At 40.2% G+C, this 27,464-nt stretch overlaps 1 protein-coding gene across 1 annotated transcript in view; it reads right to left on the minus strand.

The window, feature by feature from the left end:
* Nucleotides 1–1,382: 1,382 nt before the first annotated feature.
* The window catches only part of wnt4 (wingless-type MMTV integration site family, member 4), a 34,275-nt gene continuing 8,193 nt past the window's right edge, over nucleotides 1,383–27,464 (minus strand). The window contains exons 2-6 of the mRNA XM_084727258.1: nucleotides 7,275–7,356; nucleotides 5,880–6,033; nucleotides 5,370–5,501; nucleotides 4,843–4,985; nucleotides 1,383–2,993 (exon numbers count right to left, since the gene is read on the minus strand). Of these exons, the coding sequence (XP_084583384.1) occupies nucleotides 2,523–2,993; nucleotides 4,843–4,985; nucleotides 5,370–5,501; nucleotides 5,880–6,033; nucleotides 7,275–7,356 (982 nt within the window). The 3' untranslated portion in view covers nucleotides 1,383–2,522. The remainder of the gene's footprint in view (nucleotides 2,994–4,842; nucleotides 4,986–5,369; nucleotides 5,502–5,879; nucleotides 6,034–7,274; nucleotides 7,357–27,464) is intronic.

The raw sequence follows: 27,464 nt of genomic DNA on the forward strand, positions 1-27,464 counted from the left end.
CCGCCCACCTTCCTATATCAGAACAACCTTGTCTTTCACATACACACACACACACACATACATATACACACACACAACTGGTAGTTAGTTTTGAAAGAAGCAACAACAACCATTTTTGACACAGCATATATTCCGTATTAACATACATTCATAGGCAGTATAGTCTTCTTCAGTGTATAAGTCTTTACAGATCTACAGTATGTCTCTATAATGATAGCACGTTATTATAGGAAAGCTTGGCTTTATGGTGGTGGTACAAGACAACAACAGAGTCCTGACAGTGGCATGGGAAACTGTGTGTGTGTGTGTGTTTGTGTGTGCGTGTGTGTGAGGAACAGGGAATATTGAGTATGTGGTCAGATGTTTGTCGCTGTGGGGCGAGGGCTCTATGTGCGCTTGGAGAGAAAGTGCTTCAGTCATCATGCATGGTGAACATGCTCGGCGACCCTCTGGCAGACCCCTTTATGTGTGTGAGTGTGTTGTTTACATTGCGTGTGTTTGCCGGTGCATGCATGTCTCTGTGCATTTACTCGTATTTGCATTAAGCCAACTAGCATTTGGCAGATGGCGACGTGCAGGAGGAGCCCCAAGATCAACAAATGAGCACGCAGGATTTTCACAATATGATGTTCCGACTATCTCTGATGGAAACACATCATTTTAAATTTGATCTGAAAACTGTTTTGATATAGAGAGGCAAAGACCCTCCCCTTCTGGTGGACCACCATGGAACCTAAACTCAGAAAAAATATGAAGATAGACAATGGCGTGTGACAGATATTTCTTTGATTCTGTTTGAATTGGAACACAAATGACACATTTGATGTTTGTCAATGTAAAAGATAATTCTGCAAGTTAAGAAAAAGTGTGTTTTCGTACTGAGACGTAGTCACATAAAAATGGATCATGCTCGCTCTTTCTCTTCCCAGCTGATAAAAGGACCAGGAGTTGCTGCCAGAAGGGACAGTGATTTTGGTGTTGATGACGTATTTTGTGCGAGACAATTTGGGTATCATCCAAAGATTTTCGATACCAATACTGGTACAGAAATCTTGACTTCAATATTTGTTACTGAATGATTTGTTTTTCAGTTCCAAATCCATTTTAACAAAAATCAAATTACATCACACATTAATGAGGCCGTTCAAATAACCTGGTGATAAAAAATACACAAAACAATTTTCCTGCAGGCCTCTACAGTGAATAATGTTTGCTAACCAATCTTGTTACAATCCTCTGACACACAAAAAAAAGTTTTTATATCCTCAAATAACTAATCAAAACCAAACTGATCAGAAAAATGAAACTTGAACAAACATCACTGTGATGAGATCAACCTAAAATGACAGAAACCATTGTTGGGGACATTAATTTGATGCGATCAAAAATGAATATGCAGTGCCATAAAAGTGTCTGAGTTCAATACCCAGCTCTAGACTTGTCTTGTAAAATTGCCTCTTAAATTGACAAACATCATAGGTGTAATTCACGACACAATTCAAATGGGAACAAAAGATTATTTGTCTCTCACCATTGAGTACCCTTCATAATTTTTCCAAAGTCTGGTCCCATTGGGTACGCCAAAACGGGAGGGACTGAGCCTCTCTAAGTTTTCTATTGCAGGTAGCAGCTGTGGATACACAGATGTGTTTTTGCTGGGTGTATGTGTGTTTTTTGTGTCTCTTGGCCATCACCTGCCAGTGCTACGGGCCTACAGAAAAGACAGGAAGCAGCTGACAGTGGCTTTTACCTGTCCATCATCGTCCCCCCTCTGACAGAAAGAGAGAGTGTGTGTGTGAGTGGAGCAGCATCAGGGCATTGCAGGGGGCAAAATAAATGACTCAACGGCAACTGAACCTCAGCGCGGCACAGCCATGTACACTCGGGACGCAAATCGCAGAAAAGTCCATCTGCGACACGTTCCTCTTGGCTGTTCAAGTCCGTCCTCTGACAGACTCGGCGTCTCCCTTTTTGACATCCAGCACTCAAAGTGAGTCCCCGAAGCAGCAGCAGCAGCAGCAAGGACAGAGGGCGAACAACCCTCCTGTTGACCCCACCCCAACCCTTTTAACCCACCCACGGGTCCACTTTGTCCCTTATTATCTCCACTCATCTGTCCCCTCCTTCTAGGTCCACCCCCCGTCAATCTCCTCAGTCTCAACAAATAAGTTAAACTTTACAAAAATAAGAAGCATCAATGACAAAGCAAACATGAGAGTGAGGGAGGGAGACAGAAAGTGAAAGATGCTCTCTACTTGAGAAGAAACAAACTGCCTCTGTAGCTTTGTAGGAAATCCCATGCATAATCTATTGATATCCATTACGGTGGCATTAAAGAATAGGATGACATTCGACCTCTCAGCCACTCAGTCTGTTTCTGTCGACCAGTAGTAGGAGGGTGGGGTGGTTCAAGCAAGAGAAGAGGGAGCTTCACAAGTCCTCCTCACTCCCTCTGCCTTGGAGTAGGAGTGTGGGGCGTTTGAATTGTCCATCAGCAGTGCCCTCTGTGCACCCTACTCCCATCACCGGCATGTGTGCATCTCCACCATTTTGCGGCACTGTTTGCATTTGACGTAACAGCACCAGTGGAACTTACAGCTGCACCTGTCCACCACCTCCACCTCCTGTGTCTGGAAGCCCCGGCCACAGCACATCAGCTCGCAGCCGTCGATGGCCTTTGACGTTCTGTTGCACTGGCGGCCCACCGTGCCCAGCATACCCGGCGTGCGCGGGTCATAGTCGCAGAAATCTGGACTGGGGTCCAGGTAGACCAGATCTTCATCTGTGTGAGGTTTGAACTGGGAGTTTCGAGGCACCAGGACTTTGGTGGTGCCCACCTTTCGCTGCTCCACCTCAGTGGCACCATCAAACTTCTCCTTGATGACGTTGCCCACCTTGCGGAAGGGGGGCATGGCTTTCCAGCAGGTCTTCACCTCACAAGAGCCTGACACGCCATGACACTTGCACTCCACACGCATGTGGGACAGAATGGCCTGCAGAGATGCCAAAGAGCCTTAGATTAACAGACAGAACTTCAAATAATGTAATGACAATCCATGATATATCCAAGGATTGGGATTAGATTTTGATTTGATTGTTGTGAGACTTAACAGACTATATTTCAGAGCTCAGTGCCTAAAGACTTGACACAGACCTGTCTTCAGTAACTTACAGACTTAACTTGTACTTGTCTTGAATGAACTTGACTACAACTTGTCTTGAATGACTTGAAACTTGATTTGGACACATCTTGAAGGACTTCATAGAGCTCATATGACATGCATTCTATTACTTGGGACTTTGACTTGTCTTAAACCTTCAAATTTGATTCAGCGTAGAAAGATTTAAAACGTGGCCTTAAATAATTTGAGACTTGAGTGGACTTGAATAACTTGAGATTTGACTTAAACCTGCCTTAAATTACTTAAGAGTTCTCTTGCACTTGTCTTAAAGAACTTGACACTTGACCTGGATTTATCTCAAATGACCTGAGACTTGACTGGGACTTGTCTTGAATGACTTGAGATTTAACTTGGACTCATCCTAAATTACTTAAAACTTCATGTGACTTGTAGTTGACTTGACTGACTTTAAATTTAATTTAGCCTAATTGTGTGCAGAGGGATTTAAGACTTGAATAACTTGAGTGAACCTGACTTGATAACTTCAGATTTAACTTTAACTTGTCTCGAATTACTTGTGACTTGCCTTGTCTTAAAGAACTTGAGACTTCACCTGGACTTTTCTTGAATAACTTGATGCTTGACCTGGACTGATCTAAAATGACTTGAGACTTGACTTGGACTTGTCTTGTATGTCTAGTCTTGAATGACTTGAAGCTTGAGTCTTATCTAGAAAGACTTAAGACTGAATGACTTGAGAATTGAGTGAACTAAACTAGAATAACTTCAGACTTGACTTTGACTTGTCTTGAATTACCTGAGACTCGACCTTGACTTTTCTTAAATAACTTGACATTTGACCTGTACTTTTTAAATTACTTGAGACTTGACTTGGTCTTGAGTTTGATTTATCTTGAGTGGCTTTAAAAAAGATTTAAGACTTAACCTGATGGATGGATGACTTTAGACTTGACTTGCGCTTGTCTCAGTTAACTTGAACCTTGACTAGGGCTTTAACAACTTTATTTCAGGTTTCATTGTTCTTGCTGTCATCATCGTTTTTAATACAGAAAGAAAAAATAATAGAAACTAAACTTATTTTGAAAAACATTTCTCAACATTCTCTCCAGTATATAAAAGGTCATAGTGTGACTTTATTTGTCTTTGTCTTTTGCATCATTTCATAATACAAGTTTTGCATTTCCTCACAATAAATTTTGCATTCCCTCTATAACAGAAAGAGAGACTGAGCTGTATGATATTGTGGTTAAGTGTCACATCTTCTGCATATTTTTGCATATTTTGTCTGAACTGTAGACTGGACCAGCTCAGTAACTGTTGCTATGGATCAGGGCTAATGCAAAAAATATTGCAATATGCAAAAAAGTGAGGGAACGCTTTTGGAGGTGTGTCGTTCAAAACAAACTAAACTATTAATTTAATGGCAAACATTCAATAGGAAGAAATAGCAAATCCTACTGCCCTTTTTTTTAAAGTTCATTGATAAACTATCTGCTCAAGTATTCCTGCTTTTTGTCCCAGTTTTCACCAAAGACAACTCAGTCAAATGTAAATGTTCATAATACAGCAAGAGCAAATAAGCATAATAAAATAAATAAAAAAGCTGGATACTGGTCTTTTGCATCTCACATGATTTGACTTGTTTTGAAGTCGTTGGATTAGTGTTTAATTCACATTGTACGCAGGGGCAGCGAGTTACCTTCCTGCCAGCCTCGTTGTTGTGCAGGTTCATGAGAGCCCGACTGGAGGACTGGCCTTTACTCCTCTCCCTCACATCCACAAAGGACTGAGAAAATGCCACTCCGTATGCAATGTTATCACTGCAGCCCGACCACTGGAACCCTGTGACAAGATATTAAGATAGACACAGGAAGTGGTAATCAGCATGGCGCTATCATCTGCTTTTAAACTTTATCATAACACTTGGACGCTATTTTGCATCCACTTTTCAGTAGTTATATTTTGATGGTAAAAATGGGAGACCTGGTATTCATATTGTAAAAAAAAAAATCTGGCTATAATCACATGAAGATAAGATGCCCTTTCAAAATTAAACGGGCCTAATTATTTAAAATGTCACATTATTTAGTCTTTAAAATTATAGTGTTAAAATGTACTGGATCAGTTGGTCCTTCTGTTTCCTCTGTATGTGTGTGCGTGTGTGTGCGTGTGTGTGTGTGTGTGTGTGTGTGTGTGTGTGTAAGAGAAAGAGAGAGAGAGACGTACCCTCTGGGCTGACTCCATGTACATTGTGGTCACAGCCACATTTTTCCAGCTCTCCGCTGCTGCAGGCCCTTGTGACCGCAAACGCCACACTGGCTGCTGAGATGGCATACACAAAGGCTGCCTCACGGGTGCCTAACACACACACACACACACACACACACACACACACACACACACACACACACACACACATACACACGGGCGCACACACAAACACACAGTCATATTGTGTCATTATGTATTGAAAAGACCTTCTCATTCTGAATGGCAAAAAAACAGTGTGCATAAAGATAAAGAGTGCATTAAAGTCAGAGGGAAAGAGGCCAGTCGCTAACATGCAGGAGCTGGTTAAGCCAATATAAATGGAAACAAGCGCAAAAATGTCAAAATGTCTTAAAATGGCATGAAATTATCCACACCAGCCAGCTGTAGTGCTGTCTGTCATATCAGCGTCTAGTCTGCGTCCAGATATTTGCAGGGAGCAGTTGTCAGAAAAGTGTACAATCTTACCCTGTGTGACCACTTTGCCAAACACTGGCATGGTCTCCAGAGTGGAGCAGTTCCATCGACGGTTGCGAAACTGGAACTGACACTCATCTATAGCCAGCTGGGCCCCACGGCGCACCGCATCCATCACCTCCACACTGCGCTTACAAATCTGAACCTGGAGCAAAGAGCGAAAAAATTTGAACTCCTGGTGGCACAGAAAAAGTCATAGCATCACCAACGTCATTTGGATTCATCCTCTGGGCACCATGAACATCGGTACCAATTGTTATGGCAATCAGTCCAACAGTTCTCAAGATATTACAATAAAAGCCTAAAATGTAAACTTTCTGGTGGCTTTATAGGAAAAGTCATCAGTATTCATCCTCTGGGGAACATGAATGAGACAAGGGGGAAAAAGAATTGCACACAGATGAGTAATTCATGCTCTCAAATTACTTGTTTGTGTGCTCCAATGATCAGAACACAACATTAAACAAGAGTGTTAATGTCTTTTTAAAGGAAAAGTTCCACATTCTTCCTCAGAATGAGATGAGAAGATTGATACTGCTCGCATGTGTGCAGTGGTGGAGTCGGGACGTATTAAGCTTAGCTTAGCATAAAGACTGGAAGCAGGTTGGAGCTGTTAGCTTGGCTCTGCCCAAAGTCAAAAAAATGCCAAAGCCTACACTAAAGCACTACAGAACCTCGTTGTAAAGCTATTTTTCTCACACATTCTTCCTTTTTTTCCTTTGGTTCTGAGTCTGTGACACTGCACGTGGCTATATTGCGTTTTCGATAATATTGTGATTAACTGTACATTAATTGTTAAAACTAAGTTTGCAAAAGGACAGAACCATGACACTGAAGGACTTTTGCAGACTGAAATGCCTGCACGTTTTTGTTCCCCTGTATTAAGATCTAACATAAGGTGCGTGCACTCTTTTTGTATTTTTCTGTAAAAAAAAAAAAAGAAAGGACTAAGCCCAGGGGACAGTGCCGCTGTTTTACAAAATAAACAACTTCAGTTCTCATTGCAATAAAAACTTCAATTGGATGTACAGTTCTTGAGATATGTGAAGGACAGTCATACACACATACAGACACAGACAGACAGAGATTCCTTCCTTTATAGATTAAATTCACTGAAGTAAAAAAAAAAATCAATTTAGCACCTTTATATATAAACTTTTACCTTATTTCTAAAGCATTAAAGAGCACTGCCATGACATAACAGTGGGACTGAACACAGGAGATTGAACTTATTGAATAAAAGCCCTCAAGGACAGATGAATCCCACTGAGGTACATTTGTAACTCTGTGAGTTTAGTGTGTGTCCAAGAAGTAGAAGTAGAAAAAGAGTTTTGTCCACAGTACACATTTAGAATTTAAGTCATTACTGTAGGTAGAGGTGTGTACCTGTCTCTGGATGAGGCCTCGTAACCTCTCGCACGTCTCCTCATCCCTGATGCTTCCCACTGACGACAGCTTGGCCAGGTACCTGACAGAAAAACACAACAGGAGCTGTTTAGTGTGAAAGTAATAAATTAGATATCTAAAGTAGTAAAAGTAAGATACAGCACAGTCACAGTAAAAACAGAAGTGACTGAATTTAACAGCATCACTCAGATGAAGCAGAGCTTGTTTACAGACGGTTGGTTCCCATGACGTTGTGGGAATGTTTGGGATAAATGTCTGCTTTGTGAGGACACTGAGAGGAGGGAAAGTGGCTTATCACACACACCACCTCCAGGCCAGACGGGTCAGGGAGATATACAGCACACACACACACACACACACACACACACACACACACACACACACACACACACACACACACACACACACACAATCTAAGATGTGTGAGAAAGTAGCATCAGTCTGGATGCCCTGACCCTCACACATCCACCTCACCTCACTTCAGTCTCATATCTGCAGGCCCAGCTGCACCTTACAGAAATAGGTTTTCTCATAAGCTGGCAGCGAGTCTCCCACAGAGGGAGCAGCCCTGTACAGTCTACACTACTCAAAGTGTGAAACAAACATTTAAACAAGTGTGGAGTCTAAAAATCATTTTTTTCAAACAATGGAAAGTTTTGCCAAGGAGATAACTCCTCGTTTCTGATGCAGTTTCACATATTTTGAAAGAAATGATTGTGTCTTCAAACATGGCACAAATAGACAGATCACTGTCAATTCAAAGGAACAAAGAAACTAGTTTACCTGTTTGTATTTTCTTGTTTGTGCTTTTAAACTCGCTTGATTAAATAGAGATAGATTTGATATAGATTATTGTTTTTTTTGCAGGGCAGCATCAGCTCAGTCCATGAGGACTTGGTTAGGGAACCGAAGGGTCACTGCCTCAAGTCCAGCACGGACCAAAGTACACTGTCGAGGTGCCCTTGAGCAAGGCCCTGACTTCTTAACTGCTTGGGGTGCCTGACTATATGTATATGTGTGGCCCCCTTACTTTGACATCTCTCTGATGCATGGCTATAGGTCCAGTTTGTGCATGTGTGTGTATTTCAGGCCTGTGTATGTTCAAATTACAACAGAGTGAAAAATGTCATTTCCCCTCAGGGTTTCAAGGTGTTGTCTTCTTCTTCCAATGCAGCGTCAAACACATCTAAGCTGTCGTTGGCAGCTGTCTCTCTTGGCATTTTCAAAAAGAAATAAACATTTTTGCACACAAATGAGCAATTCTTGCTTTGAATGACTTATTCGTGCACTTGAATGATCAGAACACAACGTTAAACAACAGTGTTTAAGTCTTTTTGAAGGAAGAGTTCTACATTCTTTCTCAGGATGAGAAGATTGATACTGCTCACATGTGTACAGCGGTGGAGGCAGGTGGTTTTTAGCTTAGCTTAGCACTGAAAAGACTGGGAGCACGGGGGAACGGTTAGCCTGGCTCTGCCCAAAGTGAGACAAATGCCACCACCTCTAAAGGTTACTTTAAATGTTTTGAAACAGAAGTCTATAAAAGGTGGAATGAAAACACTGCAGACCACTGATTAGTCAGAGAGAATCGTGTTGGTCTCTGTGCCAAACACAGCAGTCTTTTATATCGCTGCATTCCCCCTTTTCTGCAACAAGGTTTGTCCTCCATTGTTCCTGTGTTTGAGTCATCTGAAGATGATGTCACGGCAGTTTTGCTATGGTGATCAGCAAAGAATCCCACCTACACTGAAGGGGTACTATCTGGAGTGGACAACGAAATTATTGCCTGGTATCAAAAGTCAGCTGAATCAAGCCGTACCATGCAGTGAAAATGAGGCTTTTGACTCCATCTCCTTACTTAAACAAACAGACGTCAACACTGATGTTCTTTTCTCCCTCTCAGAAAGAAAGCAAAGCATATTAAAGTATCAGCATCTAATAAAAAATAAATAGAGCACATTAAATTGAGGAGCAATTAAAAGCATCTTGACTGGAAACATAACAAACTGGCATGGGATGTGCATGATCCAAGACAGGAAAACTCTGCAGTGGGTGATAAAAATGGCCCAGAAAATCATTGGTACGTATCTACCAAGCATCAGTGATGTCAGGGAGGTAAGGCGCCTGCAGAGCCCAGAGGACACTATGAGACAACACCCACCCCAGCCACAGCCTGTTCACCCTGCTGCCGTCTGGCAACAGACACAGAAGTATCTGCAAAATCTCGCTATACAGCCTTACTGCATAATGATAAATAAGTCTTTTAACTCATATCTTGTAGATTGTCCATGGCTTGACAGTTTTCCACTGCATTAGCCTACGCAGTGGTACATGCTCGCTTAAATTATAGGAGCTAAAGCTAGCATCCATTGTGAAATGTAGAACCACTTAAGTGTAAAATAAAACTCTTTTACTATAAAGGAATTCTCTCTTTGCAAGCTACTCCAGTCTGAATATCAAAATGGCCCTTAAGAATAAAGTAAAAGCAAATTCCAACAAAATTAACTTTTAGGCCACCATTGTGTACGAGTAGACATACTTTTCCTTAAGGTTTCCCAAGCTTGTTTTATGAGTCTCGGGTTATGAGTTCCCAAGACCACACATACCTCTGTAAAGCCCTGCTAGCCCGTCTCAATCAAGCTGTGGCACACATCCAGAGAGAATTCAGACAGAATTCCACTATCAGATTATTGACAAAGCTATGATACACAACACAAAGTCACTTTACCAAATGTTTTACATTTGATAGAACTGATATGTACAAAAAGTTTATTTATTTTATTATATACAGATCAACTGGTAGCTCTTTGAATCCTCTTCATCTTCAGAAGTAAAAGAGAAAAATACTACAAGTTTAGCACAAGTCTGTTATGTTTAGTACTATTAGTAAAGGTGGTAGTATAATTAGTATATCATCCTTCGAGAGGTCAGACAGCTCCTCCTCTCCTACACCCTCTCATCTCCTTCTCTCAACAGTTCAGATAATCTCTTTCTCTTTCTCCCTCTGTCTCTTTGATGGCCTTCTTCTTCTCTTGCCCTCCAGACAGTGTCAGTATTTAGCACTCATCGCTGCGATAACCCCCCTCTCTACCACTCCACCACATTTCAGCCACATCCGCTCACATCCGCCCTCAGGGGTGACCTCACTCTCTCATAAGGGCGACACAGTTTCCTTTGGAGCACCACCAAGGCCTCGATCCTTCACCAGAGTGTGGACCTTTTGTTTAAGGCTGAACTAATTAATATTTCATTATTACCAATTGATAAAGTATCGCTTTTAGTGGCAAGCTCACAGGCAGTTGTCAACCAGCTGTTACCTTCACCTCTACAGAGCGTTTAGCATCTTTTAGCAGCAAGAACAATTCGGGTCTCGGGTTATTTCTTGGTTCCTCAGAACCTGGTGATGAACCTACACAGAACTATCACCTGAATCTGCAGCTCCCCTCGGCTTTACAGAGCTTTATAGTGAGTTTCAGTTCTTTGTTTAGGTGTAAACCTGCCACTTTACTGTTTTGGTTCACTCTCATTGCTCTCATACTGTTATTTATGGCTGCAGCAGGCAGCCGTTGTCTCAAAAAAAGTTCCAAAAACCAACTGGTCCAGACAAGCTGGTGAACAAAGTGGGACATTTAGCAGCTGAAGAGTCAGGTATTTCCCTCAGGAGTTGGTAGAGACCAAAAACAGAGCTAAAAGAGGCCAGAAACATGACTTCAAATGAAAGCTGGAAAGAGTCTCTATATGTACAGTATGTGTGTCCTTCGATTTTCTTGACAGCTGTTCATCCGACCAACTTCACACTTTCTGGGTGTATTGCTGAGGACCCAAGGAAGCGCAAGGAGTTCTGTAGTTCTGCTGTAGAGAGGACCTTTGACCGATACACTGCCAACCAATGTGCAAGGTATAGCTCACTCTTCATCACTCACAGTACTTTCAAGAACAGATGAAGAAAGATAGACCAGAGGTGTTGTGGCAAAGTCTTCTAAGTTCGCCATTTCGTTTGGCTAAAGTTAAATAAAATTATATATTTGAACTTTCTTTGAAATGAACAGCAAAATTAACCCAAATTTTATGGTAAATATATGATAATTAGCAAGTACAACTACTACTTGCTTGAAAACGACACTTGCAAATTGTGACATACTTACCATGACATTTGGAGGTAATTTGCAGGTAAATTCAGAGAAATTTCAATATGTTGCTTTGTAATTATCAACTATGAAAATAGGAAATTTCAATGAAAATGGTACTGGCTAATTATCACATAAATTTGGGAGTAATTTGGAGTAAATCTGTGGGTAATTTCTAAGAAATTTCAAATATATTACTTAGTAATTACCACCAATTTACCATGAAATTATGAAACCTCGAAATTGAAGCTTTACCCATTTTAGCTCATATGTACAGCCACGACTCTACTGGTACATCACACATCTCCACTTTGGTGAAGAAGGCTCAGAAACGGCTGTATTTCTTCAGTAAACTTAAGAAGCCAAATTTGCTTGTCCATGTTTTCATGAGGTGTTAGTGCAGAGCCCAGAGGATAACAACGCCAGCCACAGCCTCCTCCATATAAATTAGTTTGCTCTATAATTTTATCTCTTCAACCAATCCAATCAGTCAAGGTGGGAACTACATCAAAATCTCTTTATACAACTCTTTGTAAATGATTTGCTTTGTATCCTTCTATCATTCCAGACTAAGTGAGGCTGTAGCAGAAAACTCAACTGAACAAGGTTGTGCTTTATTCTTAATGAATTCATTTGTAAGTGAAGAAGTGTGTCATTTTCTTTTTTGTTAACACACCTGGAAAGTGATTTCTCTGTGAAGAAAAGTTCAAAATTCAGAGAGATCACAACAAGAGCTGATAATAAAATCTCTGCAACATGGGCATTTTTTGTGAATTGAGTTGCAGTAGCCCTAAATCTAAAGTGTTGGTGAACAATAATGAACCCTGCTTTCTGTGAGGTTATTTCTTCTCTTATATATACAGGTCCTGCCCCCACTCCTCCTGTTGTGGATGGAGTCCAGGTCTGCCCTGCTCTGATTTACTCCATTGCAGTTTTGAGGCTTTCATCAAAGCCATGTGCAGCGTTTGATCCCTCTTTGTTGTATAGCGTAGCCTTGGGCAGGGCGCTGCGTTTGGGTCGAGGCATCCAGCTGGTGGAGCATCAGACGGTGATAAAAACAACCCAAGACGACCAAAACCTGCCTGTGTGACGGGCAGCGCAAAGACGGGCCTGACATTCACCCTGGAAACATTTAATAAACATTGGATAAGCTGTTATTCGAGTGATTATGTGGATATGTGTTTGTGTTTGTGTATACACGCGTGGGAAAGGTTCGGCACAGGCCTTGGGCGAGTGTGTGCGACTGCCCTGCCTTACTTTATCTGCTCGTTATGCCGTGTGTACCCTTCGCTTCCCAGAGACGAGGTTAACAAAACACCTCGACAAGGAGACAGGGGAGTCAACCCGTAGAAGGACAGAGCAACACACTGACACACACACACACCAACATCATCCCACGTCTCATCCTCATTCCTCTCCCTCTTCTCTCTCCGTCTCTCTGGCCTCTGGTGGTTGCGTGCTTAAATCCCAGGGGCCTAAGCCCGGTGGAGCCAGTGGTGTTGTGAAGGCTGCGATGTGTAATGCAACACAAACACGCAGTGGCCTGCGAACTCACCACAGTCCAGGTGGAATGCTCCATACCTCCCACCCCGAGCCCCCCATGGCCTCATGGGAGGCTGAAACTGAAAATGAGAGATAATTCTAAACAGAGGAGACGCAGGTCGCTATCTGGAGACAGGAAATAAAGGCTAACAGAAGAATGGTGAATACCACACACAAATCCCTTCTCAACCACTTGTATGTGTTATTCATCATGAATCATTGCGTTTTGAAATTGAAATAAGCACTTTATTCTAGTGTGGAAACACTGGTCACATGAATTAATACTGGGAAATATTGTGTTACTTTACTGATTGAAATATGTTAGGTCCAGTGTGCAAGATGGCGGGTGTGGAGGGGGATGCTATTGGTCCAATATTAACAAATAAGTAAGTAAAGAGTAATAAATATGTTTTATAATCAATTGATAGTTAATTCATATGTAGCAAAATAATCTCTGGGCTCAAATGTTGACTTAGTAGCCTTCACAGTTTCATTCTGAAATACGACTGAGATGTGGCTGAAAGTTCAGAAAGCTAGTAAGTGGACCTTTAAGTTTAGATTATTTTGTCACATATACTCTTACCAAAGGTCCCAGTGGTTAAAGTAATAGTTTGTAAGAGCTGCAATGATTAATTGATTGATCTGTTAAAGGTCAACTATTAAATAAATTGGCAACTATTGATCTGAAAAAGTCCAAATTCTCTAATTCTAGCTTGATAAAACTTTGTTTTGTTTTTTTTCCTTTATGACAGAAAAACACTGATTAACCTTTTTTATAGACCAAACAACTATTTGATTAACCAACAGATTAAGAACAATGACAATAATTGTTTGTCGCAGCACTAATAGTTTGATATTTTGGGAAATAATTCTTGCAAAGGTAACAAAACTTACCTACAAGTACCTCTGAAGCTCATTAATTAACACCTAGATTCCTTAATCCACACAAAAAGTGAAGTGTAGAAGCCTTTACAAAAATGCCTTTCAAAAACACTTCATTTTCTATGGGATAATAGTGGCTAAAGAACTTAATAAAATACTTAAATTTCAGAAGAAAGCTGAAGCCCCCAGTAGATCACAGAGCTGACAGATACACTCCACCTAGAGTGAATTAGGTTTGTCTTAAATGATAAACTAAAACATTTTTATCACCATTTATCATCTCTTTTCTCAAACAACACACAAAATGAATACTAATTCAATTATTACATGCAGCACTGGGCAGGTGGGCAAGTTTGTGGTTTAGATGCCCCCCCCCCTTTTTTTTCCCTTTTTATTCTTCTTCTCTTTTCTCTCTTCCTCTACTCTCATTCATTTCTCTCTTTCTTTCATGTTAAGTCATGTCTGTAAGAATGTCAAGTCCCTTGCCCAAATCCTTCCAATAAAAGAAAACATCTGAAATAAAAACTGAAGTGTAAAAATAACAAGTTGGAACAGTGGTATCGATCATTTCATCTAACTCTCAGCAGGAAGCCAGGAATCAGTCAATCTTTTCCCATTTGTCAATCAAAAGTGAAAGATATTTGCTTGTTTTGGCTTCTGAAATGTGAGGATTTGCTGCTTGTTCTGTCTTTTTTTGTTAGCTTTGTATTATTTTAAATTGACTTGATCTTTTTGCTGTTGCCAGACAAAACAAGCAACACACTGTCTTGTCCACATGAAGAATTCATGCTGTGACACCAGAACTTCAAGAAAATCATGCAACTTTGTTTTAAATTAAAGTGGAGATCCAAATATGTCGGGCTAAATATAAGATGATGCACAAGATATCTAAACATCTTCCATTTACACTGAGACATCCTCAATTTAATGGCATGTTGCACATATAAAAACATAATCTTGCTCAGTGTAAACTTCTTGTAGCATCAGTACTTGAACAGCTGATACATAAAATATATCTGTTATACTGTCAGACTGACTGGAATAAGATTATATTTGGACGTTAAACAGTTAAAGTCATACATTTCAGTTTAGAGCTGCAATGATTAACTGATTATTAAATTAATCGCCAACTATTTTAATAATTAATTATACAGTTTGAGTAATTTTTTTAAAGAAAAAAAGTCTAATTTCTTTTCAGCTTCTTAAAAGTGAATATTTTTTGATTTTCTTTACTCCTTTATCACAGTAAACTAAATATATTTGGGTTGTGGACAAAACAAGACATTTGAGTACATCAGCTTGGTCTTCAGGAAACAATGAAGGACATTTTTCAGACATTTTAAACAGATAACTATTGATGGATTAATCAAGAAAATTATCGTCCGATTACTTGAGTATGAAAATAATCGTTACTGCTGCCCTATTTCAGTTTGTAATTTGACATCTGACATCATTTACAAACATTTACTTGATTTAACAGAAACAGGTATTGCACTGGTCTGTTAAATTTAATTAATTTAACAGTAACTTTTTTAACCTTTGTACTTCAATCAAAATTCCCCTTTTAATACAGTTTTTACCTGCCTCCCATGATGCAACACGTTCCTACCTGTGATGTATAAGTTTTATGCTGTTTTGTTACTATTTTCTTCCCAGACAAATTCTTTTTTTTAAGTATAAAGTAGCTAAAGTGAGAGCAAAAGCAGAGAAATTAGTGTTAGTAGAGGGGAGAGAAGTGCAGGGGAGGGAGGGGATGTAGAAGCTGGACACATCTGCATGACAGTCGCTCACACACACACACACACACACACGTGAACAAACAAACATTCACACACAAAATGACACACAACGCTCACAAACTGTAGCACACACTCTGCGCCTCCATCGCGTCTAATGTGTATTTATATGAAAATATCCTCGTGTTTGCCTTTCCAGCACTGAGCACACAGCAGAGGTACACACTGACAGGTAAATATAGCACGGATGGAGGAGAGCAGCAAGAAGGAGTCTAAGAAACTTTTCTACTGAGGCACCGGCTCTCAAAAGAGCCAACAGACCTGCGAGCAACAAGTTGAGTTTTCACTTGATAAATAAGACAGTTTTAAGCCAATAAAGTGAAGTACTCAGAAACTTACATTTAGTAGCAGCAGAGAGCCAGCAGGCAGCAGAAAATGAAATTGCTCGTAAAGACAAGTGTGACTGTGGTGTGACCTGAGCTAACCCTCCCTGTCCCCTCTGTGGTGGACACCTACAGTGTGTAAAACACATAGTGACCTGTAGAGGGCACTGTTCTCTCAGTTTACCTTCAGCCGCTGACACTGAACCAGCTCTGAGCTCACCCTCATCCCCTCTGAACCTGTTTCCTGTGGCTCTACTGATGGCTTCAGATGATCAGACTGCTCTGATCTGATATCTGTCCATTCTATTAAGCTTCTGATGGATTATTCCATAAATGCAGAGATTTTAAGTAACTATTACCTAACTATATATAATTCTATTACAATAAGTCTGAATTTGGAGTAGGGATGTACATGATTAGTCGACTACATGATTAAATGTCACCACCCTCGTTAGTCGACACCAGAAATACTAGTCAGTTAAACTATTTATCAATATTTTAATCATGGACAATGCCAGTTAACTGTTGCCTTTAAGGTGTTATACAGCCACCCGCCACTAGTTGGGGCTGCAGCACCATCAGACAGCAGCACCTGTCACCCAGAACATATGCCCCGATGGCCCACGCAACCCCGTATGTCTTTATCAGCAAAATCGGACAGATGACAGCTCATAAAACAGCGCAGTTTGTCAGTGTTTTGATATAAAACATGGAAATAATGTAGGCTGTGTCAGAATAAAGTGATATATAATCACTCGATTGGAGCAACGTGTGACCACATTCAGCACAGACATTAACCTGCAAGCAGAGCAGCTGCACACACTGCTAACGTTAACCGCACTGTGTAGCAGGCTGGCAGCTAACGTCAGCTTTGGGTAAACGATGTGCAATGTTTGTATCACATGGCCCATAGTGGCACATTTCACCTGAATTTAAAATACGATTTTGTGATTGTAGACTGTGACAGAAAGACAGTCTGATGGCAAGGTAAAGCAATGAAAATTTTCAAAATATTTTGTACACTTCACGCATTCTTAAAAAAAAGGTGCTTAAAATATTTTTTGTAGCTGACCCTGTCCACAGCAGTATGTCGCTTACCTTCCTACAGCAGTACTCCTGCTGCTTCTCCAAACTGGCGGTGTCTTGACCGTCATCTACTGCAGGTAATACACTGACTATGGACGAGTACCTCATACAACCACACTTTAGAAAATCTGAACTATCCCTTTAATATGTTATTTTAGTGAGCGACTGCTGTACACATGACCCGAGTAACTTCCAGGGTAAAAAAAGAGGACCATCCCCAATCTCATATTGACCACTTGTCACATTGTTTTATCTGCAACATTTAAAAAAAAATCCTCTCCAGAAATTTATATCCAACATGTATGATAGAGTTGTGGCTCTCAAACACTAAAGTGATGAACACAGCCTCACCTGGCCAGTAATCCACATGTTCAACACAGTTTAAACAGGTGTACAGTAACTTACTGACTTGCAGGTTGCTGTTTAAACTGTATATCAGGACACCTTACCAGTAAACTACAGTTTAACCACCATTCCTAATGGATAACCATTTAACCTGCAAGTGACATAGTAACCGTAATGACAGCTCATCTACAGTCCATAATGTTTTAGAGAATTGTTGATTCAACTGTATGATCATTTTGCAGCCTGCAGTTTGTGCTACTGTTGAACTGTATTGCTCTATGTAGGGAGGTGTTTCTGTTATTTAGCCTAGGACAGACTAGCTTAGGGAGGATTTATTGCAGGGCGGTTGTATTTCTCAGCATCAGCAAACGGTTTTGTTTGTCGATCCTTAATCATATTTTATTACTGTAAATGTGTCATCCATATTTTGCTGAAATAATAAAAGGTAAAGAAATTTATTTAATAATATACCATCATGTCAAGTTTAGTCCTTCTTCAGACATGGTCTGAAACATAAATCATGGGAGCATTATCCAGTGTGTTTGCATGTACTTCTGTCCAGCACCCAGTATTTATCGTGTTGCGTGCTTTTGTAAAGAATAAAATGATTACTAAAATGATTAAAAATGAATCTGGTCATCATAGAATCAAACCATTGTTTGCAAGTTGCACTCCAGGGTTTAATGTGGATAGTAATCTAAATACTGCAAGCTTGTTGTTTGTCTCATGTTATATGAAGTACTGACATAGTATAATGTTGGATAATATTATGATGTAGTGAAAATCAAGAGAAAAAGGGTAGAGAGGGCATTTTTTACGAAATATATATGACCTGCAAAGCAAACTGTGCTTTGGAATGAAATATTGAATGCAAAGCTTTTCGGAAAGAGAGTCTGTATTTCCTCAAGAAACATGCAATTTGTAATTCTTCCTCAGGGGTAAAAAAAAATCTAAAATGATGGATATCTCACTGTGGAATAAAACTCCTTAAATGCTTATGAAACATAACATCAAAATGAAAAAAGACAGCGCTGCTGACATGTCCTCAGGGTGGTGGTGGTGTAATAATGGCTGGGTGTGTGGGTTATTGTTTGAAGGAATGCGCGGATCTAATTTTGAGTCATAATAGAGACAAATAAAATAAACCTAGGTGTGAGACAGATGCCTTTAAAGAGAGGATAGTAAGAAAAGAAGGAACTGAGGACCTGAGGGGAAAGAAAATGGAAAAAGGGATGGTTTAAAGTGAAGGAGAGATCTAATGGAAGCAAAGAAGGGAGAATGTCAAGTGACAAGAGGGAATCTAATGAGTTCAATTAACACAGTTAGTGAGCAGCTACAGGCTCACACTGCTAGACTGTGTGTGTTTGTGTGTGTGTGTGCGCCCACGCGTGTGTCTGGGTGTATTTATATGCTGCTGGCTCCACTAGAGCTCATTTCCCCCTAAAAATAACACGCTCTGCCAACACCACAACCCTCACACACACACACACACACACACACACACACACACACACACACACACACACACACACCTATACGCAGAAACACACTTTCACACACTTTTTGAGAAAAGAAGCAATAAAGCCACGAAATTAACCTCCTGCCTGGTGTTAGTGCTGTGGCCCTCGAAAAGATACGAGTCAATTAGCGTGTGTGTGTGTCAGTATAAAGTCACTGTCCTCTGGTTCTTTGTCATGTCGTCCATTGTCTGTAAAAAGGTCTTTCAGGTGATGTCACAAACACTGTGGCGGCCATGTTGGCGGTCTGTAGCTCTCGGGAAACAATAGCTGTGAACAGCTGATTGTTTCTAAATGCAGACTTGGCAGTAGATGATTCCTGTGCTGTGTACCTGTGACCATTTCTGTGTTTAGGTGAAGTTATCATGTCATGTTAGCCATGTTAGTCATGTTAGCTAGCAGGGCTGGTGGACATATCAATATTATAGCAATATGAGACTTGTTTTACCATGATATGGCATACTTGTTGTCTTTTCCTTGCTTTAAAGGCTGCATTACAGTAAAGTGATGTCATTTTCTGAACTCACCAGAGTGTTCTAGCTGTTCTTTTATGTGCCTTTTCTCACCTAGTCATCATATCCACTAGTCAACCAAAGAAAATCTTGGTTGACTGAAATTTTATCCACTCTTTCACCAATCGACTGGTTTACAGGGGAAAAAAAACTGCATTATGTATTATGCACACGGGTGACAAGGGTCATACCGGCTTCAGTACATAAACAATACTCAGCGCTAACGCGGCTTATACATGTGTATGGACGTCCAAAAAAGCTACGTGAAAAAAGAGAAGTTACAGCAGCCAACCACTACTCTCACTGTTTAGTTGCTGCTAATTAGGCTTAACGTTCACAGTTTCTCTTAACTGCCAACTGTCCCCCAATATTACAACACAACACATGCTAGCATCAAAATCAACAGGATAACCTACAAGCTAAACACTAAAACAACATAAAACAAGCAAACTCACAGTTTTCAAGACCCTCTCCAGTGAAAACCATATCTTTAAACTCACTATCATGTTCATGTGGTGTTTTTCATGTGTTACAAGACAGCCCAAGTAGTAAACACCATGTTTGAGCATTTCTTGCTTTGAAATTGCATTGAGCCAGGGCAGTCTCAAAAAACGGATTCAGTTCAGGCCGGGTATATGATATCATAATCCCGTGGAACCAATCCCGTTAATCGAGGAGGAGAAGCTGGAGAAGAAGAAGCTGGATGTGACTAGTTACCGTGATTAGCTAGCTAGCAAGTCTATTTGCAGGGTTGCAGCTTGTAGTTCTGCTCACAACGGCAATACTAACATGCCGATGTTAAGCAATTATAATGTTTACCATTTCCGCCATCTTAGTTAGCATGTTAGCTTGCAAACATTTGTTGATTCTTACAATACGCAAAGGCTGTGTCAACTAAAACACTGTGTACTATGAAACCATGTGATTATATGTGATGTGCGTAAAGTTTCTGGGGTAATATTACAGCAAGCAGGTACTTGACACTATGCTGGCACAAATATCCCACAATGCAATGCAGTAGTGACAACAACAACAAGATAACAGACAATGGCAGACTGCAGGCAAGTAAGGTTAGTTTATCATTAGCACGGCTTAACATGGCTGTGCGTCCCCAAACAGCAAAGAGGGTCTCGGGAAGTGATGCGATACACACTGAGCAGTGCATTCGAGAAGATACATACTACTGTTCATTCACACAAATGTTTGCTGAACAATTGCTCACATGTTGGGCCTGATATGCAATTTCAGTCACAGCAAAAGTAGAAAGTCATTAGTCTTGAAGGTATTAAGGTGCTGAAGGTTTGACCTCAAGAAGCAGTTTGTATTAAACCAGCTTTCACAGGTTTTAGCCGGACAACTTGAAAAATGTTCAGAAGCTAACTTCTGGATTGGATAGATGAGGAGATAAGCTTGCTTGTAAAATTGAAATCATTCATGTGCAGCAGGCAGGCTTGGACATGCACCATTTACACCCCTGCTTACTATTTACACAGTTCACACACGTGTATCAACTGTGTGTTGTACACAAGTCTGTATTTATAAAGAGCTCTCTGTGCATGGGCTGAGAATTTTCAGCGTGGTTCTCACCTATCTGGTGCAGTGGTTCCTAGACATCACTACTGAACAGAAGCCCATACTTACACTTTTAACCCCTTAGACTTTTCATTTTGAGCTTAATATGAAATGTGTATGGAATAAATAACTCAAGGGGATAAAGACTGATTTGTTTTTCTATAGACCAAATGAAGCATTGAATGTTTCCTTAAATATGCTTTAAATTTTGCTCTTACATGAATAATAATGGGGACTTGCCCCAGTTGTTTACATTATATTTGTTTACATTTTGGCAAACTGGCATGATTAAAAGTATGCTGAATTAGCTATTAGCTGTTCCTGTTTGCAGTGTATTGGTGTTGTGTTCAAGACCACCTAAACCATTAAGTTAATGGCAGGGCGAGACAGAGTCAAGACTTTGCTGTCGTGTAGCATTCATGTTGGAGCTGACATTAGCTAACATTGATATAACATACCTTTAATTTGGCTACACAGTTTTATGTGGCTATATATACTAAAAAAAAACTTGATGCCATTGTTTATCACAAGCAAAAACAACTTAGTTTGGTGTGATAAGCATACAGCATTGAGATACTGCTGTATGATTTCATTTTGGACACTGTTTTGCAGATGAATTCTTTGTGGTTTAGGTGGCTAAATTTCATTACAGAAGATTTGGCTGACATCTCCTCCCAGGCAGCTACAGTTTCTTTCTCTGTCTCTAAATGTGTGTGAAGGGGAGCAGACAGGGCTGACAGCCAGTAACAGTAAGAAAATTTTCAAATTAGAAATTAGTCAAGTTATTTGTCACATTTGAAGGAATTTTTACACCCAGTCACAGTTATGATGTTAACAAGTAAATCAGACAATGCACAGACTGGTCTTGAAATAAAATCTTCTTTGTCTGAGACCAAGATAAGATCAAGTTAAAATCTGGTTGATTCTGAGATGAAATCCTTCAAAAAGACCGGTCTCAAGCCCGAGACCAATCTCGATAATCAGTGTCCCTCTGGAATACTTTTTATACTGAAGAAAACTGGATTCTCAGTCAAGTTCTGGAGTAGTGAGCATATTTATGGTTTAAGCTGATCATTGATGGACATGTGAAATATCCTTGGAGTTGGAAAGTAGAGGACTAAATCACAGTGAATCTAATAATTAGTGTATCATGTACTTTCATGTCACAGCCTCTGCTTCTGTTGGAACTGCTGACCATGTTGGTGAGCAGCCAAACAACAAGAACTAACTTATAATTGTCTTTAGAGCACTGGGATCCACCTAATTTTCTCATTTCAGCAGCAAACTTGACAACTTTCCCAACTACAAACTCTGTTCTGAGATGCAACAGTCTGGGTTCATGTCCATGCATAGCGCTGTTTTCTGCCAGCACTTGTGAATGTCTTTGTTAATGCTGTGGACATGAAAAAACATGGTGCTGCTGTCTCTGTGGATCTCTCTAAGACTTTAGATATTGATGATCATTCCTGCTTTTATGTATTTTAAGTGCTGGTTTTATTTCGAGCACCTTGTGCGTGGTCCTTGGGTTGCCTGTCTGATCAGAAGCAGTCAGTGAATTTGGGATCTATTCGCTTATAGTTTTTAACTGATAACCAAGAGTGTTCTCTGAGCTTAGGCTGGGTCCAGTTCCATATCCCATTTATATGAATATTATTCCACTTTGACCTGTTGTCATGCACATTTCTATGCAGATGATACAATATTGTATCGTGCTGCCGAATCAGTTCTACCAGCTGTTAACTTGCAACATTCTTTTAACATTTTCCAAACTGCTTATTGATCATAAACTTGTTTTGAATGCACATAAAACTAAGTTTATGATGCTCTGTAGATCAAATAAGGATAGCAACAGTATTTCCACTCTTCACAGATCCAACATTGACAGTTACAGAATATAAATACCTTGGTATTTGGATTGATGAAAAACTTTCATTCACATATTGTACTGATAGCCCTGTCATCAAATTCAAAAACCTGGTTTTCTTCATAGAAATAGCGCTAACTTCCAATGTTTTGGAGGAAAAGGGTCATTGGAGCTGTTTTTCTGCCTATTATGGACCTGATTCATAGGCATGCCTTTGACTCTTAAGCCCCTACATGCTTTTGATTATTACAGATGATGGTTATAATACTGACCATTGTGTCTTGTACAATAAAGTTGGGTGGTCTTCTCTGTGTCTGAGGCGGGACAAGCATATGTACTTGTTTATTTACAAAGGCTTGAGAAAATGCCACTGTACATTTCTTCTATGTCCGGTTGGTCTTCTGGATCTTTTCAAACTCGATCCCATGACTGGTTTTCCTTTCAAGGGAAAATAGCTCACTAGCCAATGCATCTAACAGAAGCTGCAGTATACATTCAGAAATGCAATCAGCTGTTCACAGCCATTGTTGCTTACGAACATGGCCACCAGAGAGTATGTTATGTCTCCTAAAAGCCCCGCTCTCCTCTCTCTGTGGATCTGCCAGAACTGTCTCTCGTCTTTCAGCAACCCAGGTGTTTCCTTGCCGGCCCGAGCCCTCCTAGCAGTAATCTGGTCATCCTGAGCGATTCCCCGCGGCTCCAAGTGTGTCACGATAATTGTACACACTCTGGTGACAAGGGGGCTCGAAATAACATGCCACAGCTTTACCACATTCATGTCTCTGTGTCTACGTGTGTGAGTGTGTGTAAAAGAAGTGTGAGGCGCCAGCGTGTACCGCAATGCCAAGGTCTCTGCTTTCTCTGGTTACCCATCAGCTGCCCTCTCTTTAGCACCTCACCATGGCTGTCCAGGACATATGCATGTACATTCACACGCTTATACACAATGATCTGAAAGACAAACACAGACTCAGAGAAGCAGACACAGAAAGAAAGACCAGTACGTGTGCTTTTTGTCGGAAAGTAACAGATATCAACGATGTGGTTCTAGAGAGTCATCTGTTTTATCTGTACCACCCTTAAGATAAGCTGTTGAGCAGTAATGTACCGTATACTTGTTAGTTTAGGGTGAAAATTATTCTGCCTACACCAGAACGTTAAGTAATAATATGAACGTCCAACCAAGTCCAAGCAACAAGAATATTCTTATTACTTTGCTACCGTATATTTTGCCTCGTGTTGACAGTAGCAAACAGCATCCAAACTTGAACCCACTGTTTCTGACTGAAAGTGAAGTGTTTAAAGAGCAAACACACTCAACTCCTCCTAGGTTTTAAAGGGCATGAGCCTTCTTGAGCAAATAAATGAGGATTTTAATCCTTTCACCAGAGCAGATTCATGACAGTTTAACCAAACAAATAAATGAAGCAGAGGCCACTCTCGATTTTCTTTTTTTTTTTTTTTTTGTCTTTTCTTTAGACAGATTCCAAACGTAATCCCTCTTTTGCCACAGCAGTGGTGAGAGTAATTATTCACAACCACAAGGGTTTTTCTTTCAGTGGTTAGGTCAAAGGTTTTTTAAATTTTAAGCAACTTTTGAAAACATTTGAAAGGACACATTTGACTGAGTAATAATATTTAAAAAGTCTCACTTTTTAAAAAGTAATATAATAAAAACAAGATGCACCGCTATATTTTCATGTTGGCACAGATCAGTAGGCCTACCAGCCGTCTGTCCAGTGGGTCACCAAAGTCATTGGGATTCATCTCATACCATAAATGTTTGTACTAAATTTTGTTTGCCAACTTTTCCTGAATTAGCAAAGAAAAACGTACATGATGCACAGCTTGACAACGCTTGTCAACAGCATTAGTCCCTCCTGTGGCACTGATTGGCTAATCGTTGGTTTCACAGCGCTCACTGGAGCCATTGCTTTTTTCTATTAACCGACCGCTGTTTCATGTCAGGATGCCAGGTGAATTAGTCAACTCTGTGGAGTGGGAGCGGGCAGATTCAAAGTTCTTGACCCAGACAAAATTTTCGTGACAATGCACCTAACAGACTTGGCATCACACGATATGAAAGAATACTGACCAGCTGATGGCGCTGGATAAAAAGTCAGTGGATCACCAGAGTTTATTTGGATTCATCTTCTAAACAACATGGATATATATACAAGATTTCATGGCAATTGATGCAATAGTTATTGAGATATTTCATTCTGGATCAAAGGGGTGAATCAGCCAACTGACCGACAGATAGGCAGACATTGCCAATGCCTTCCCTAGAGCGATGCTGCTAGCTTTTCTTAAAACATCACAGATAATGGTAACAATATTTATATTTCAACTATTTTCTTATATATTATGGACAATGTCTTACCTATGACATAAATAAACCATCCAAACTGTAGAAGACAGAAAGTCAGACAGGACGGTTTGTAACAAATGTTTAGTCATGCTAGTAGCACACCTCTTGGGCAATGTTGGTCAGTCGGTTGGTTGGTCGGTCCTCAAGTTTTGGTCCAAACTGAAATATCTTGACGGCTACTGGATAGATGGTTATGAAATGTGGTACACACATTCAGGTCTGCCTCAAGCTGAATTCTAATTGCCCAACTTCTCCTTTTTCTGGAACCACACTCCAGTGTTTCCATCACCCTCAGCAGTACTTTGTTTAGCAAATGTTAGCATGCTGACAAACTAAACTAAAATGGCGGCAATGGTACACATATTTCAGACTGTTAAATTTGGAGACCCACGTGGACAAAGTAGCTATTCCAACATAATAACCACAAACTATAATGTCAAAAATAAATAACCTAAACAAAACTTTCCTCCTGCTTATTTTGAACTGTTCACTGTAAGTCTGGGAAAATGTAAACACACGCTTGTCTCATCTGATTTCAAAGAGAATCCAGCCTGGTGGGAAAAATTAAGAATAACCATATAGAAATAGCGGATCTTTTTATGGATGTTCTTGTTTGCTTATGTTGATCATATAGAGGCATCAGTTTTAAATTGAGACTCTTTCATAAAAAGTCAAAAACTCCTCGCACTTTAACATGAGCATGTTAGCATGCTAACATTAGCATTCAGCCTAAGTAGAGCCTCACAAAGCTGTTAGCATGATCATTTTTAAAAATAAAGAATTAAAATATTATAAATATCACTTAATGTGAGTGAGTGATAGGTATATAATGATTATAATCAATATTAATTTTATTAACAACACCAACCCACAACACCTAACCCTAAGTACCTGTACCTGGCTTCTCCACTGTTTTGCTAGCTAGTTATGTTAACTGGCTACTTCCAGCTTCTCCCGTGGGCTGGGTATCGTCAATACTGATATGTATAGCAGCACCCCCTCAATTAATGGGATTGGTTCCTTAGGTCTATGATGTCATATACCCAGTCTGACTGAATCCGTTCTTTCGAGACTGCCTTTGTTCACGGCAAGAAATGCTAAGACATAGTGTTTCTGCTTATTTCCCTCCTGATAAGTCTTGTAACACGTGAAAAACACAACATGGACATGTTAACAAGGTTAAAAATGTGATTTATACTGGAAGGAGTCTTTAAGAAAATGATGTAAGTACTTCTTCCAACACTTCTTTATTTGATTTCAAAACACACACATAAATGTACACACACACAGCAGACTTCCCTGCTTCCTCTTTAACATTGTGTTTGTCTGTGTGAGTTGCACTGCAACTGTCTACCATTCTTCTGCGGTCAGCGTGGTAATTACTGAGTGTGTGCCACTGTCGGGGAAGACGCCAGCTTACATGCTTAATCGAAAACAAATCACACAGAGCAGACCTGGAGCAGCACACAGGTGCAGCAGAACCAGTCGGAGCAGGGAAAGAGGAGGAAGAGGAGGAGGAGGAGGAGGAGGAGGAGGAGGAGGGCGATGACGGACATACTAATGAAAAGTAGCATTCAAATCCCCATTCGGCAGTGGGACACTAAACATGACTCAGCAGCCGCAGAGATTTGGCAAAGTGATCACATCCTGGCTCACGGGCTAAAGGTGACAGGCAGAGGCAGAGCTGCAGGTGAGGTAAACAAACAGTCCGGTTCAGGCTGCGGTTGAACGTGACGCAAGAACAGCTGAGAGGTGTCAGAAACATTTGAGCTATTCTGAATCATCGTCAGTGAACGCGGGTTTAAAGAAATGTGTCATGTTTGAAACAACAATAATCTGCCATATTTCTTCAATGCAGCTTATAAAAAAAGAACTACAACTTGCAATTTCTGCCCATGATCTTTTGAGTTTTTTCATGATTTTTTCATGAATTTTCTCACAATTGCATGTTTCATCCCAAACCCTGAAGGAATTCAGATGACAGAAGAAGAAAAGAGACAACATATTCACATCTCAGAAGCTAGAGCCAGTGAATTTTTGTTGTGATTGATGGTAATAAGGATTTAAACAAACATAACAGGTGTTTGATACATTTCTAAACCTCAGTATTTTGTGTATATTCTCAGTCTTTGATGTACTGCCTATTTTTGCAGGTTGAAACCAAACTGGTTTTAATATAAAATCACATCTCTAAATGCAAAATTTAATCTATTTGACTGAAAAGTTATAAAA

The sequence above is a fragment of the Lutjanus erythropterus genome, chromosome 2 (genome assembly GCF_056507025.1).
Source record: "Lutjanus erythropterus isolate fLutEry1 chromosome 2, fLutEry1.hap2, whole genome shotgun sequence".
Classification (NCBI taxonomy): domain Eukaryota; kingdom Metazoa; phylum Chordata; class Actinopteri; order Lutjaniformes; family Lutjanidae; genus Lutjanus; species Lutjanus erythropterus.